Genomic DNA, 17,915 nt, shown 5'->3' with positions numbered 1-17,915 from the left:
AACATGTTTTCCAGCACAACTCTTCTCTTGATAAATCTGTTCCATCTTATTCCTTGGTGGGTTTTTTCTTCCTTCCTGTTTTTATCTTCCGTGACCAAGACTCCAGGGGAGAGTCGAAAGCTCGGAAATACAAAGAATATTCCGGAATTACAGAAATCTGTAGTTATATTTCCTGAATGTGATTTTACATTGTCTAACGAAAGAAAATTTACTTAATGATACAGTTCTCATATACAAGAAATAGAAGATTATGTGTTCTTCTTCTTTTAGTATGAAATGATAGAACTTTAATTTTTAACGACGCGACTTCCTTTACGAGCCATACCTCGTTCAGTAATTTCTATTGTAAAAGTTAAGTCACGTTGTATTGTATTGTATTGTATTGTATTGATTGTATTGTATTGTATTGTATTGATTGTATTGTATTGTATTGTATTGTATTGTATTGTATTGTATTGTATTGTATTGATTGCAAAAGGTGATCCTAACTAACAAGAATAAACATAAACAGAGTTTTTGCCGACTAAATTTTCATTAAAATATTTAAATCTAATAAAAATGAAAGTGACTAGGTTTGTGACTTAATAACTCTTGAACCATCCGACTGATGTCGATCAAATTTTTAACGTAGGTCAAGTTTTGGACCTGGGATGGTTTTTATCATTTCACTTTGACAGTGCAACTTAAGAGAGAGGGAGAGGAAGATTATAAAAATGACCAATATTAGTGTCGAATTCATAGTTTTCGGAGTCGCTGAAATGAACAGTGACACTTCCAATATCTATATATATATACATAAATGGTTGAAAATGACTGCCATTAGTGCCGAATCCATAGTTTCCGGGATCGCTGAGATGAATAGTAACACTTCTGATGCCGTTTAAATCCAAATTCAGGCCACAATAGTAATATTTAATTTTTATTTATATACATTACTTATTTTCTGATTTTTGATTATATCTACTTTGTTTCTATCTACTATTACTAATTTTCCATATTTTAACCCAGCAAAGCAGGTAATAGACGCTAGTTCAAACTAGTTACATAAATTTGTATATAAAGGAGGTTACGTAGCGGTACTAATGGACGTGTACAATACATGTACTTATCGCTGAATATTGTACTAGAAGTTAGAATGAGATACCTAAGATGGACAGGAAATATGGCTCGCTTGTGACAGCATAGTATTGATTGGAAAGCATCTATCAAGAACACAACTTTCTTCACTTTAATTTTCCTATTTAGCCTGGGTAGATCGAGAAAGAGATGCGTGGATAGTACAAGGAAAGATTCGAGAAAGGTAAGTAATATTAATGTTGTATGAATTAGGTTGACATAAGGGAAGATCCACCAGAGTTTTTTTCTTCCTAAGGAATTGAATCTAAAAGTTTCTAGAGAGTTGAATCTATGAGTTCATCTGTCTATTGTTTTCTACCATTATGATCATCTGATAATAACAAATTCAGAACAAAAAGTCTTATAATTATGTTTAATTTATTGGTCTTTTTATACTGAAAGACAGTAGCTACACATGCTTATGTCGTCGTTACTGATAATTATCTAATATACTGAACTTTGACAACAAACAGAAATTTCAATGACGAATTTTTTCTCCTTAACTAAACCTAACACCAGGGCCGGATTAAGGGAGGAGCTTAGGGTGGCTGTAGCCCCGGGCCTCCAGGTGGTCAGCGGCCATCACTCTGATCAAAATCTCAGCTGGTTGTCTAAAAAGAATCATACAAGATAGAATAGGTCTACACCAAAATATGAAACATAGTCCCTTAACGTTCCTACTGTACTTTCACAAAAATGTATTAGACGAAGTGAACAGGAGCCACATATTTCTTTCAAGCCCTGGGCCCCCAGATAGTTTAATCCAGCCCTGCGTGACACATATTTAAGAATTAATCCTTTTCTTACCTAGCTGCATGATGTGGTTGCTTTGGGGAAGTGTCATCATATCCAACTACAAAACTCCTTCCAGAATCACCAAGCATATAGTGAATTTGCTTTCTCGCAAAACTTCTGTATTTTATTGGTGATATTCCAATATCTGCTGCCTATAATATTCAAATTTTTCATATTAAGACCAAAAATAAACTTATGTTTGAAAAGATATACATAAAATAAAAGCGAAAGGAGAATATACAATTTAAATCAAAATATCTGAGTGCGATTGCAAAATATTTATTTATTTTGCTTTCTAATCCTTTCGCTGTATAATTATTTTTGAGGCTAATCCCCAAATTTTGACACTTATTCATAAGAAAATGAAAATCTTAAAATCGAAGCCAAACATTATACAAATAGTCCCTGTTATCACAATATACAAATTATCTAGTTTGTTACGCTCCTAACCTGACACATCCAATTGTCAGTGTTGCCAACTTATTTACAACAGTATGTATAACATTATTTGCTAGAGAATGTCGTATTTTCTTAACGTAGATGTAGGTAACTTGATATAAATATCATTACAAAAACTGAGAAAGGTATATTTGTTGTCCTCGGTCTCTCCACGCATCCCGATGGGCAGTGTTGCCGTCCTTTTATAATATTTTCTTCGTGTTTTAATATTTTCTAGATAAATTTTGTTATTATTCACCATTCTTATGATTCTCTGCACCCCTCAAATTATTTGCATCCAATCTGAAACCAGTATATCTCCCAATCTGTTCTGTGTTTCATCCACCCCATGCATCTCATTTGTCAATGTTGCTAGCCTATTTCGAAAAATTTTCTGAAAATTCTTTTGTAACATTCATAGTTTCCGCATGACGTTCGGCAAGCAAGAGTATTTCTTGCTACCGTCAAGAAAGAACTCTATGATAAGCAATCCAGTAGACCCTAAGATTTCAGTGTTGCCACCTATCAGCAAGACTTTTTAAAAAGAAATTGAAATGTGGTCAAAAATCATTACTTCGATGCGAAATTAACCACCTTCAACTTCGGACTCAGAATCTAACAAAAATGCAACTATCTGCTTGTCGATGATGTTTTTTTATGCCATGACTTATTGCTCCAACTAACACTGGAGCACACCTTACCAAATGAAGCAAGACTCTCGTAATAATTCGTATAACACTGTCTTAGTTCAAAGAATCACCGCCTGTTGGCAACACAATGCAATATATTATCACTGCGAAATATTCCGTATCATCAGTTCGACTAAAGTCGAATATCGCAGCGAAGTAGAAACAAAAATAGACATTGTGGACTAAAGTCGAATTTCGCAGCCAAAGGTAAAAGTTATCAGTTCGACTGAAGTCGAATTTCGCAGCGAAAGGGTTAAAGTTCTCATTATTAATTAAGTGTCCTCTGAGTTTTCCCAAATGTATGTTGAAAGTGAATATTGTACTGGCCAAGAAAAATAACGTTGCTGTATTTTATTTCTATTTTACAGGATAGTAAAGTTTCCTGTTGTGTCATAACACATCAAATTGCTATCTGATTTTCCCTACTACAATATTTCTTTGTAGTACAATTATATTAAGTGATACCCCAAACGATTATATAGCTTCCCTTTTCCCTAATTTAACATTCCATGCCTCTCTCTAAATTTTATTCATTGCTACAGGTCTGTTTATCGTGAAGTTTACGAACTTTCAGCTATAATATTCGAAAGACCCTTAATTAATTCAAATTTTCTCATTTAAAAAAATACTCTAGCTTTAGCAGTAAAGACTAAAACAGTTAAAAATTCAAACTCTCATGTTAGATTGTTTAAAATATGTAAGATATTTGGACCATTATTTTTGGCCGTATTCACAGCTATACAAATGAAAGTAACTCTGTGTTCCATTTAATAATGATGATGATAATAATAAAGTAACAGTAAATATAATAGACAAATAATAGAAGAAAATACCTGTAAACAAACAAATGCAACATTAGCTGCGTGACAGAGAGTTCCATATTTGTCAATATATATGAGTCCCTTTGGTGTCTTCTTTTGGAAATCAACAGAAAAATCGCAAAAAGCTTTTGCTGCCTCAATATACTCTGATTGACCCGTTAATTGTGCAAGCAAAACCTGAAAAATACATAATATATAATAATTGCAATAAAGATGAAATCGAAAAGTAAAGTAGCTCTCATTAAGTTATTTCTATAGTAGAAAAAAGTTCTAAAGGTTATAAGATCTTTCTTAATAGATATGTTCTGATTTTCTTTCATCTAATTATTTTCATAATTAGTTTAACTAGATAAAGAATCTTAAGTTGAAACATTATCTCCGATTTCTAGGATCAGTTTTTCTACATATAACTCAGTCTCTTTGGCTTGTTACTTTGCTGTGAGCTTTCGCTGGAAGTAAACTAACAGTGAAATTTATAGTGCTTGAAAAAGTACAATAACATTCAAATTGTATATAAATACATTTTTTTTAATACTCAGTAAATAAGAATATTAGTTATCTCTGATTTTAATTTGCGTAACATGTATTGTACATGAATCATTGAATTGACTTCGATACGAATTTTTAATTTAGTAAATTTTTCATCCACGTAACGCTCCAATTTAAACTACTAAAATTTAAGTTACACAGTTACGATTTCTGTTGCATTGTAACTGTTATCCTTAATTCTTTCTTTGGGAAGCCTCGAATTCTTATCTAATAATATAGGATAGAGTCAAATTGGGTATGACACTCTCATTGACATGCATATGTAGAAACATATCCAAGTATTCAGGCCTACGTTTGAGAAAGTTTCAGATTTATCTATGTACAATAAACTGAAAATAACCTGTTTGTCAACAAGCATTTTGGCAATGTTAACAAATTGCTGAATTGGGAGACTAACGATTGTTTAACGTTGATTTGTAAAATATCTCGACATTTTAACAAACACGAGTACAGTTTTATTTGTTTAAAAGCACAGACCAATCATGGAAATACTTTTATCGAGCTTTTATAGATGCAAAAAACGCAAAAAGTATACCTAAGACAATCTATTTATACATAAGCATCTACGCCGTAAGATAATACAACATAATATATAAGCTCTATGTTATTTTGTGCACTGTTAACGCAAGAATTATAGTTTTTCATGTTTTCAGAGCACTTTAAACAATAAAACAGCGCAATGATAACCAATTTTCCTTCTTTTTTCTGTGTTATGAGGAGAATGATACCAAAAGCACATTTGTGACCTAATAAAGAAATATGAGATGCTTCTCTGTCTTGTCTAGACGAAAACCTGATGTATTTTTCAACATTCTTTCTTTTAATTAGTAGTCTCTTGACAGTCACAGCTGCTAATTAACAATTTGTTCACTGTAGTTTAAAGCTCGTTTTAAACTACTAACAGCAAATTATCACAGCATTGGATAGAGTATAGTAATTTTGGTGCGAACGTCTGTATGATAATTACTTGAATACTTTATTTAATTGTGTATGCCTTCCTTCATGTACGGAAGGAAATAAAAGGGTTAATATTTATTTAAGTTTGCATTATTTTTAAAAAAAAAATAAATCTGAAAGTGGTAATTTCCTACTGTAAGGTTCCACGTGTTTTTACGTCATGAATGTAACCGTGTGCTTGATGTAAACACTCTTCAGACAACATGCACGAAGACATCGTCCACCATCGCCACCGGTCGGCAAGTGACGGAGATCAACGAAGGTATCCAACATTTTAAGATAAAACAAGACACGCCTTCGGCGCGAGCGATCCCGCGATCGATTCCCGGTGGGGGCACCCGGTCGAAAAAGTGTAAAACGTTTTTTCAGGCCAGCCACCCTGAATTAGGTTTTCCTCATTAATACCAGGCAAATGCCAGGGTGGTACCTAACTTATAGGCCGCTTTCTTTCTTCCCCAATCCTTTCTTCCTTCCCTTTCATCGGATAGTGTGCTCGCCGAGGGACGTCATCCCTCAAACGTGGCGGGCTAAATGGCCTTAGATACCGAAAGCTCAGAAATCTAAATCCTAAATCCTGAAAGAAGACAGCACACCACAGAAGATACGAATCTCGCCCGGTTGATCAAACCACCAACTCCGCCTGATCTTTGAGAGCACCACAACCCCCTCTCCAAGACGCACGGTCATTGAGAGGTATCCTTCCTATAAGCTCTAAGATTCATGGTAATTGATCTCTCTTACTATATCTCTAAGACCCTTGGTCAGTGAGAGGCATCTAATTTCCAAATTCTCTAAGAGGCCCGGTCATTGAGAATTCCAACTCCCCTCTCTAAGACACATGATCAATGAGAGGTACCTATCCAATACGCCCTAAGACGCATGGTCATTGGGATCCTTTAAACTTCATCAACAAACCTCCAAAATATTAGAGAGACTTGTATTTATTTGTAATATTGTGTATTCAAGAGGAAAACTTTTATAATAAAAAGTGATGGGAAAGTCCAAACTCCCGTGTTCCATCTTTTAGCTCTACCCTAAAAGATAGAAAACTTTACACAATTTTGGTTCGACTACTTTAAGTAAACACTGCTTTATTGAAAGTCCAGCTAATAGTAGACAAGGTAACGCAAATTGATACAAAATAATATAAGGTAATTTTTCTCTCTTCATTCTTGACTTAAATATTTTATATTTACCTGAACTCCCGCCACTTTTTTGTTGTAGAAAAACTCATTTGGACGTTCTTTCAGCCTAAACTTCATGTAATTGTGCTCTGCTTCGTCCAGATAATGAGATTCGTTTGTTGCTTTGAATAACCATGCAGCCGCCCATGTAAGTTCGTCTCCATAGTCAGTGGACCTGTTCATAATGAGAGACAAATTATTAAACTTAAAGGTATCTAAAAAAGAAATAACATTTAGATTTGAACTGAAATCCCTTAAGTGCAACTAGGGAAATCTTAAGAATATTTTAAAAGTAAGTATAATATTGTTTATTTAGCAGATTTTGGTTTTCAATTTTAACTTTTCCTGCTTTAAATTTCCACTCATTAAATAATTCTCAAATTTCATTTATTTATTTAGGTTATACTCAATGGTGTTATTCTAACTTTTTAACAACTAGTTATATATATACAGAGAGAGAGAGAGAGAGAGAGAGAGAGAGATAGTAGATGGATAGATATAACTCTCTTAGGAAACAAACCATACACAAGGTAGACAAAAGCAAATCTTTTACTGGATACCACAAGTGGCAAGTAGTGACATACATAGTATCCTAATAGAAGGTGGTAAGGCGAAATTAGATAGCACTGCGAATATCTTGTAAACGAATTGTCCAAGATAAATGGTTCTCAAAAATATTGGAAAGTCTTAATAATCCAATAATGGATCAACAATTGTTGATAATAGTATGTATGGGTTTCAAATATAAATAAGCATCACCACTGCACTCATGGACCCCAGTTCTCATTCTTGATATCTGAGCATTTGAGATTAAGAAATAAATCTTGTTCTGAGAGATCATATGTTTAACCCTGTAGCTCTTAAGAATTTCTAAAAACAAAGATAAACTAAAATTTACTGTTTCTGGGCATAACTGTGTAAAGTTTAGTGTTATGTCTGGGTATAACAAACAGTTCTGCAAATTCAAAGTTGAATAGCACTACTGTTTATACTGATTTCTGGGCAATAAAGCCATCTATGATCTTCAGTCCGTCATCTTTGAAGAACAATGTCCCTCGGCGAGCACACTATCTCGGAAAGTGGGGGAGGAAGTACGGAAGGGAGAAGAAAGGAAATGGCCTGGGACCTTTTAAGTTAGGTACCATCCCGACATTTGTCTGTTGAGAATGAGAAAAACCCAGGAGATCTCAGGATGGCTGGTTTGAAGACGCTCTTACATGTTTTCGACCGAGTGCCCTTACCGGGAATCGAACCCAGGATTGCTAGCGCCAGAGGCGAGAGTGTTAGCGATTATGCTACACACTACAGGTCACAGTTCTCAAATGTATGGCTGATTTTATTTGGGCAATTGAGAACGAATATATTTTATGTAATACGTGATCTCCATACAATAAAGAAATTTTGTCGAGCGAAATCTAGTTTTCTCTGCACAAAATAAATGAAGTTTGGTAAGTATCTACAGCTAGACAGTTTTCTTTTGCCAATTACTATAATTTAAATAAATAATTTATAAACTACGTTTTATAATTTATGAACGAATAATTGCACTTAAAACTAGTTGGTACTGTACAGAGTGCTAATATACTTCATTATCGCAACAAAATATGATTGTTGGATTGGTGGGAAATCGAACCCCGATCTGTCCCTTGGTGAGTGGGTACTCTGGCAATTGAAATACCAGTGATGTGACTAGTTTTCTGTTTTCTGAGCTTCTGGTGTTCATAGAAAGTGTGAGATCACATTTGGGTTCTAGTTAGTCCATTGGCCAGACTTCTTTTGTTATTGCAACATTTGTTCTGTACCTAGTGGAGCATTTCACAACAAAATATTTAGCAATTTTCATTTTTTCTTTAAATTGCTAGCAGATGGCTGGGTTAATTGAAGCTTAAGAGACAAAGCGACAAGATACTCAAACTTAATTTGTCATTATAGCTTATTGGTAGAGAATTCTCCCAGTAAGCAAGAGATCGAGATTAGAGTCTCTGTCCTTCATGGTTCTTGTTTTTTTTTCCATCATAGTTTAATTAATTTTGATTTCAGCTTTTCACACTACGTGACTAAAGAAATCTTGAAAAGAATCCGTTATATATATGTACTTAACAACATGAAAGGCATATGTATGCCATATGTGCTTGTCATATATATGGTAATAATATTTTTCTTTTCTTTCTTCAATATTATTGTCTGATAATGACCACTTAAACAATTGAAAGTACAGTATAGAGTCCCAAAAACTCGATCTAATGTAGACCGAAGGGTGGCCGAGTTTCTGAAGATGCTGGGTTATTGGGAACCGGGTTAAAAAAGAATAAGTACAAGTGTTTCCTCAGAAAATACAGTACTGTATTTGTATGTATTGGGTGCTTGAGAATACAACAGAGAATAACTACCACTAAGCAAAGGAAACGTACGTACTTTATGAAGGCATAGAGCCTTCCCTATACATGAAAATGAAAATTAATGGATACACAGTGTACAGAAATTTACCTGATAAGACACATTTCAGGAAGATACCCGGCAATGACCTTGAACGGGTCTGCGCGCGGGAGTTTTCGCCCTGTTAAGGTGTGACCGAGTTATCCAGAATGCCGGATTATCGAGCGCTTAGTTTTCGGAACTCTACTGTATTACAGTATATTAAATTTGTAGTTTTATGTGCATTCTTCAAGAACTAACTGATAAACACAGAAGCATTAAACAGAGAGATTTAGCTTTCAAGACATAAACGACTTGTCGACGAAGTGAGAAGATCGGAGAAGAAAAGGAAAAGAAGTACTAGCCTGAGAGCCATTTTCAGTGTTCAATGGTGGAGAAAGCGAGTAAAATTTTCACACAGAGGAGAAAATATAAGAAGAACAATAATGTTGAAGGATTGAATGAATTCTTGAAGTTCAGAAAAACTTGCCTCAAATACTAACGATTCCGGAAATCAGTTTTCATTTAAATAAATCCTCTAAAACTACAGTACTACGTGCATATAATCGTCACTGGAAGTTTATCAAAGTATCTAATAGAAAAACTTACTCATAATATTGTGCAGCTCCTTTGATAGCTTCGTGATAAAGTCCTTTGTACTGACTTGCAAACCTAAAGAGCTGCCTGGCGTGTCGCAAAAGTTTTGCTGAATAATCTGGATCTATGGTTTTAAATACAATTGACGCCGCAGCGAGGGCTGCTGATGTTTCTCCAGCAAGATCGGATCCTTAAAAATTCAAAAAGAAAAAAAGAAATCAATTACCTTACTTGAAGTGTCAGCATTTGAAAATCAGTTTAAAACTAAAATGTGGAACAATAAACTAAATGTTTAATTTCAATAATGTCACTTTCAATTTGCGTTCTACATCATTATAGCTAAGAAGCATGATAACTTTTCGAGACTAAGAAGCTTTTATTTTTATTATGTAAGATACGGTATAAACTCAAGGAGGCACTATTATCCTTATTCAACATGGAAATACTCTTATATAATTGTTCTCTGGCAATTAGCCAGGTGAACTCTACGTTGTCCAACGTTTCGAGAATCGATAACATTGTTTTCCTCTTCAAGTTAAAGTATGAGAGACCAAAGACAGAAGCCTTTATTATACAGGTGTTGGCAGAAATGGGGCGGAATTTAATTGGTCTATTGCATCGTTCAATCAATGTCAGTCTATGGCTTCAATTGTGATTGGCTGGTTAACTGGGTTGATTGGCAAGCCCTGATTGGTATTTTATTGAAGCCATAGACTGTAGATGATTAGACGTCGCCACAGACCAATCAAATTCCACCCCTTCCTCCCAGCACCTATATAATAAAGGCTTCTTTCTTTGGTCTCTCATGCTTTACCCTGAAGACAAAAATAATGTTGTCGGTTCTCGAAACGGAGGACATAAAATTCACCTGACTGATTGCCTGAGAATAATTATAGTCACCATGACATTTGGAAAGCTATGGAAATACATGTTCAAACATTAACCCAAACTTTCTTTTCTTCTCCCACCTCCCCTTCCTTTATCTTCAGAATAATAGCAGAAAGTGGCAAGACATCTATTCTATAGACCTACAGAGATCGGCAATAACTTGCTTGAGGAAATATATTTCTTTATAAACTACTCTTATATTTTATAGCAGAATAATGTATCTTCTATCCAGATATATCTTTAGTAATCAGCAAGCTATCAAGTTATTAATTAGCCTACCAGTGCAATTCGGTTGCAATTCCTGCATGTAGAACTTTAAAACAGGGGTGTCATTTAGAAGTGGCAGAAGGGGCCATTTTCTCCCCTTTGCAAGGGCTTGAGGTATACATATACTTTAATCGATTGTCTACTAATATACTAGTACAAAACGTGAAAGTCTTATGTCAGTGGTGCTCTTGCCCTCCTCAAGCGAAATCTGAAATGACGCCCCTACTTTAAAAGCATGCCTTTTTTTCTTTTGTTCTTTTTTACTTTCTTGACATTAATATTTCAACAATGGTTTTACTGTAATCTTTCTCAGAGTTCTCAGAGTTAAGAAGACAGTATAGAAATTATTTTGAAAGATATGTATTTACAATCAGGAAATCTAATTGCACTTAAAAATGTAGGAAAGTTCTTCAATAGTTTGTATCGGTATGTGGACGAGTGCATTGTCATCAAACACATAATTATCAAATGTGGAATAAAAGTTATGCAAATGGAAAATTGTGTGTGTATATTCTTCATGAAATAGAACACAATCAATATAGTGTCAAAAATTATTAGGAAATTAATAGGATAAAAAGCAAGTATAGTGGATAGTATTTACAGCCATTATTTCACATTTGGTGATAGTAATTTTAATGGTACCTATACTGGAATGACTTTGAGGAAACCTACATATACATTTAGGTTATATGTATTTAAATTAGGTTATATTTAGACTACAACAGGAAGAAAAAGAAATAATAGCCATTAACAAAAAGTCATATTTCTAAAATAAAGGGAAACCTGTTGAACTGCATTTTTACTGTACAATTTAACAATACTGTATTCTTACTCTTAAACAGTATTTGTGTACAGTGTATGGGATTGTTTTATATGTGAGAAATTATAAGGAGAAGTTGGAAGAGATTCACAATGATTTCATTTCGTATAGCATATCATTAGTGCACTTTATTCCGGCTTAGTGAAAGGTAAGATGTTTCCATGTTGATGTACCTCTAATTAACATACGATATTACTTTCATTCTGCGGGTGGATAGGTATAACATTCTTTTCATTCTGTAGGTAAATACGAACATTTCTTTACTCAACAAATGCCTAGTAGATATTGTTGGTCGGTACTCAAATCATTGAAATAAGTTATTGTTTCGACCCATTGGACTTCAACCAGTTGAGAAGAAACCACAACTAATTCTTCACAGGCAGACAATCTTTTTTTTTTTTTTTTTTTTTTCAATCGGATCAGATGCTGCTGCTGGTAGATGTCCCATCGAGGTGTTTAGCTAGGTGGTGGAGAGGACGTTTGTTTATTTAGGAGTAGACATACATGCCATTAACTCCTTTTTAACTTACATGCCATTACTCCACTAAATCTTCCTGTATTCAAATTAGTTCCATCGCATCCGAATGCAAGTAGTTATGAAGTGCCCGTTCCACTTTATTCAAGAAACTGAAGAATCGCTTTCGCTACTTCACTTTCAGGCCCTGAAAATGGAACATATCCGAAATATTTTGAGCCACATTCTTCCACTAACATATAGGGTCCTTCTTGTATCTCTCTTTTGTACAATTTGTTTCCAATTTCCTTTTTTCAGTCAATCAAAATGAATTCTGCTAAGTCCATATTTCGTACCACTGCCTTTCATCAAATCACACGTTAGTTTTTCCTTCTTCCGACGAATTTTTGATTTACCAATTATGTAAGCGGCGTTTTCCAAACTGACAACGCCGGCATCCTGAAGAGCCGCAGTTTCTATCATATCTGCTGATCTGTCTGAGATTCCTGTACGAAAAGCAACAGCAAATACGTGTGATAGTGACAGATGAACTAATGAAAAACTCTGCTTTTAGTGTCCAGATCCAGCTTCGAATTCAGATCCAGTAGTTACTTCTTGATTCATTCTCCTTTGCGTCACCTCACACGTGAGGTTAACAATGTTGAGTCTGTCACATGCTATGTTACGTTCGCTCTTCGCATTCTTGGAATTTCTCAAACGCTGTGAAAATCAACAAATTGAAGGCAAATACATGGACTTAAAAAAAATATTCGTGCTTGTAATTATAACTCATTAACAGCAATAATATTTTAAAAGGCACACTTTTTACTTAAAATACATTATAAACAGCGTGGCCTACCTAAAAATGAATTTATTTTCGACGCTTAACCGAAAAAGGTAAAAATACGGCTCGTGACGTGCTTGTTACCTACCTTCTTGAGGCAGGATAAAGAGTTTGCCGAAAAATCTACAATTTTGCACGCAAACCATTCTAACCCAAAGACAACTTTTTCGCAACTTGCTCAAACGATTTTTTAAAAAATCAATCTACACTATTATTCATGCGCTTCATACATCTTATCAGTTTAGTGTCATGATCAGTCAGTGTTTCAAATTTTCTACACTGCTATTCATTGATTTCGGGAAGGAGGGTATTTTTATAATGGCCCGAGGCGGCAAAAATATTAAATATGGGACTGCATACGATATTACTTTCATTTTACAGCACAGATAAAAGTGTAAGACAAAACCAAATAATACTCAATTTGTATTTCAATACAAGGAAAGGATACAAGAAGTTTTGATCTCAGTGAGTAGTGAATTGGAACAAGAAAACAAAATTTCATTACTTATTCCTTTTTATAAGACCCGTCTAGTTATGACTTCTTTATCACTGGACTCTGTAAGTATTAATATTTATTTGTTTCATTGGATCGATCATTTTAAGAAAAGAAAAAAATCTTATATAGGTGGAAATAAGATATACAGTATATATATATTTGAAAGCCTGTTTTTCTGAAGGATCTATGTCGACTGGAACTTTTCATACTCAGCTGTAGACTCCTAATGAATTTAAAAGAAGGATAGTGGTGCTTTTTTTCACTTCTACAGGGATGAATGTCTATTTCTTAATTTGGACGCAGAACATTGAACGTTTTGATAGAATCTGATCACTGAGTATTGTAATATCCAGAAATGACAAGGAGCATGTGGCTTGGTCGTTTGTTTGGAGTTTTTAATATTATTTTATTCAGTGCCGAGGCTACATAAAATGTAACCCTCTTGCTTAAAGCAAGACTCGAATCAGCACTCGGGTTTCTCCACTAAAAATCGAATTTGGGACCATCATATATAGAAATCACGCGCTTCGCCACTCTATTACGAAGGAGCGTTGAATATAGTTTGTCACATTTAATTCAATATGATGGATGTAAAAATCATATTTGAATTAAAGATTTTATGAGTTATTACAGGAAAGTGCTTGGCAAAAGGATTTCAAAGTATATATATATGCTTTGTGTGAGTTCTGTTATGAATTATAAAAAAAGGTTTTATATAGAAGAATTATAGAAGAAAGAATTACATTTCCCTTTAAAAAATCGTCAATATTTTCGAATGCTTTTATGAAAGTATTGGTTTCTACACAATCTTCTTTTTTTTTTTTTAAATAATATAATCAGCTTGCGTATCTTATTCTTTGTGAATATAATCACAAGGCATACTGTCGGTTGCACCAAGTTGTATATATCATCATCATACGTATTCAGTCATTATTGGCAGGTCACTTGCTGCAACTGAGAAACTTCCATGTTACACGGTCTTCCACTAACCTCTTCGTCCTTACGTACGATTTTCTCTTTTGATATCGTCCATTAATTGTAGTCATGTTTGCCCTCTCCCTTTCTTTCCCGCCACCATACCCTCTACCACGTCCCTCATTACATAGTTCTTTCTTAGTTAATGTCGCAACCAGTTTCTGTTCCTCTTCTTAATAATATCTAAAATTGTTCTTTCTTCTCCGACCATTTCTGACACTTTCTCATTCGTTTTCCGCTTGACCCAGCTAATTCTATTCATTCTTCTCTACACCCACATTTCGAAAGCTTAGAGTTGTTTTTCATCATTTTTGCACAATGTCCATACAGTACAATATTTCACACGAAGCATTTTATAAGTCTTTTTCTCAACTTTTTATTCAAGGACCCACAAAATAGTCGTTTCTTCCTTCTAAAGCAATCATTCGCCATTCCTATCCTTGCTTTTCACGTTCACACTTCATATCATTACTAATAATCAGTGGCGTATTTAGGAGGTGGCTATTAGGCTCAAGCCCACCCCCGAAATAAATACATTTATACAGTATATAGTGCATTTAATAACTGTATACCTACATAGCCCCTATACCCACTCAGGAGAATGTACATAGCCCCGCCGAAACAAAATCCTAAATACGCCACTGATAATAATATTATTCAGGTATCAAAAACTAGTCATCTGTTCTATTTTCTTTCCTCCTACTTCTATAGTTGACACCGACCCTTTTATTCCAATTACCACGGGTTTTGCCGTTCTAACATCCCATATTCTTTACAGCATTTCCTCACATAGTGCCACATCATATGCAAAAAAGTATACATCTAATCATAAGTTATATATATATGAATAAAAATAAATAATAGATTAAATCCAGTATCAGTAGCGTACCCAGGAATTTATTTCGGGGGGGTCCAAACTAAATATGAAGCTATTTTATATTAAAATTGCTAAAATTGCCCCTAAAATTAGGAAAATTTTTAAAAAGTCGAAATTTCGGGGGGTCCGGACCCCCGTGTCCCCCCCCCCCTCCGTACGTCCCTGTCCAGTATGAGGATTTAATAAAACATAGCTACTTACCAGGATGTTCTGTATCTATCTTGTATGCAGGCCTCGTCATATTAAGTTCCTCCGGTCTTCCCCAGAAAAGGTGATCCAAATTGAAGTCCCCCACTTGTCCGTACAGTTCGTTGGGACTTACGTGGCATTTAATGAAGTAGTCTGTTGCCCACTTGACAGCGTCCAACGCATATTTTAATTGACCTATTAATGAGAAACAAATAAATTTAGAGTTCCATCGTGGCTATATGGTTGGCGTGCGCATTTCTAGCTCAGGAGACCAGGTTCGATTTCCGGTAAAGATATGATGGGTTCGGATCCCACACGTTAAGCTGTAAGTCCACGTCTCATATAGCTAGGCTGCTGAAAGGGATGCTACACTGTAAGTAAGCAACCAACTAATAAATATTTATAAGTTATATAACTTTGTATCAAATCTACTTGCAGATCAAACTGTTCGTTTTCTGAGAAGCTACAATTATTTCATTAAGACAGTACTTACAGTAGAATTACAAACTAAACCAACTTTTCTTATCAGTAGTAAAATTGTCAGAAGGTTAATAAGTCCACGGTGGACAGTCTATGAGTCAAATTTTGTCATCGTAACAAATACTTAATTACTTACTATTGTTAACAGAAGGCACAAGGAAAGACTGGCCTTCTCTTTCCGTAAATAATGTCCTTTGTATGTATTGGCCTTTCCTAAAGAAAAGTTGTTTTTGTTTTGCACAAACTATACAAGGTATTGACATAACTTCACGAAATTTTAAAAGCTCCCTCGTCGCTACATTTCTGAATACGCATTTTCGATGGTGGGAAATCCCTAAATTCTCGGTGGAAGCTCATGTGGCTCTAATCCTATATTAAACTTGTAGGTTCGTATGTCATATAGCCTCGATGCTAAAGGTTATGTTAAACTTCAAACTAACAAGAACGAAATTATAATAAAATAAGTCAAAATCATTCTCAATGCTGAAAAAGGGACGTTAAACTTCACTTAACCAATATAACAGAAAAAAATATGAAATAAAAACAATAATGATTCAGTTTCTAAACACAGATTGCTCTTCTTTCACTACTACCAGTACGTTTAACAAAAAGAATAACTTGCAAAAATTGAGAACGATAAGAAAGTAGTAAATTATGCGTGTGTGTATTGAGGAAACCCACTTTGAAAAGTCATCTTATTGATATATATATATATATATATATAGTCTTTAAATATTTATTTCATATTTAATAGAAAAGGGTCAATCTAAATAGTTCCTGACAAACAAAACGAGTTTTAGCGACCCATGTTAAGGCTAGAAATATGATTTTTTTAAAATTTCTTACGTTATACCCTTTAAGCTAAGGGAGACGCATAACTAATGACAATGTAAATGACTATGAAAGTGTGGGAGGAGAAAAGAATCTCACGAAAACCACCCACGGACGTTATTTTCTCCATAATAAACTCACATGGTCTGGATTTAAACCAGAGACCGTTATATACTATTTTGTCTTTAAATTCACTCTAATCGGGACATTGAACTCCATCAAGCCAAATTTCTGTCATTTTCGGAACTACACGGATGAGGGAAAAAAGACCGAGAGAATTTTTCCACGACTTATGCTGAATAATGTGTCAATACAGCCATGGTTTCCATGGTCTTTTCAGGGGCACAAACACACAAACTTTGAGGACAGTTATAAACAAGCTTATGCTCTCCACGCTCGACCCGAATCTTCCGAGTGGGTTTCACGTCAGCATCGTCAGCCTAACGGTGACCTCGCGTCGTATAGTCGCTAACGCTCTACTTACTCTTTGGTGTGAGCAGTCCCAGGTTCGACTCCCGGTGGGGACAGTCAGTCGAAAAATATAACAGCTTTTCAGGCCAACCACCCTGAGTAATGTTTTCCTCATTTACATCAGGTAAATGCCAGGATGGTACCTAACAATTGTCCCAGGCCACTTTCTCCCCAATCACTCGGGCGTATCGCCGAAGCATATCACCTCCCTCACACCTAACGGGCTAATATGGTCATAGTCGCCGAAAGCCCAGAAATCTATTTCCTAATCATAATCATAATCATCAGCCTAACTCTTTAGAGCCCTTGATTATACTACATCGGCACACTGAACCACGACGTGTACTCTCATTAAGTTGCCTTTTAACCTTCCTCACCCTCAAATTCAGTGCCTGTGATGGAGGTTTACGAGCAATGAGTGGGCGTGAGGTTAAGGGAGGAGCGACAACATGAGGTTGAGGTTGAAAGAGGCTTTTAAAATGTGCTGCCTTTTCTACGAAACACCTCAAATACGTGGTGATTTTCAGTGGGTGAGTATATTCAATAAATAAATAAAATAGAATTAATCTTTGTGGAGTTTGTCCTTACTACTTGGAACGTCTCACGTGATTTCGCCCTTCGTGGTAAAAACCCGAGGTTTGACCACAGGAATTCCGCACACCACAGAAATAACGCAGATTTAAGTATATTTTTAAAAAAAACATATAGCATACGACACCAGAATAGAATTTCGTTTATTTTAGTCTATTTTAGATTTGTTCT

The 17,915-nt window shown here is 35.0% G+C and overlaps 1 protein-coding gene across 2 annotated transcripts in view; it reads right to left on the bottom strand.

Annotated features, from left to right (window-relative positions):
• The window catches only part of LOC145692848 (endoglucanase A-like), a 135,521-nt gene that overhangs the window by 9,635 nt on the left and 107,971 nt on the right, over window positions 1-17,915 (bottom strand). For both annotated transcript variants that reach the window (XM_081768362.1, XM_081768361.1), the window contains exons 4-8: window positions 15,384-15,566; window positions 9,574-9,751; window positions 6,562-6,724; window positions 3,872-4,036; window positions 1,924-2,063 (exon numbers count right to left, since the gene is read on the bottom strand). In XM_081768362.1, the coding sequence (XP_081624488.1) occupies window positions 1,924-2,063; window positions 3,872-4,036; window positions 6,562-6,724; window positions 9,574-9,751; window positions 15,384-15,566 (829 nt within the window). The remainder of the gene's footprint in view (window positions 1-1,923; window positions 2,064-3,871; window positions 4,037-6,561; window positions 6,725-9,573; window positions 9,752-15,383; window positions 15,567-17,915) is intronic.

The sequence above is a fragment of the Thermobia domestica genome, chromosome 8, assembly GCF_964235325.1.
Source record: "Thermobia domestica chromosome 8, izTheDome1.hap1.1, whole genome shotgun sequence".
Taxonomy (NCBI): domain Eukaryota; kingdom Metazoa; phylum Arthropoda; class Insecta; order Zygentoma; family Lepismatidae; genus Thermobia; species Thermobia domestica.
This window is presented reverse-complemented; position numbering and strand designations above follow the sequence as displayed.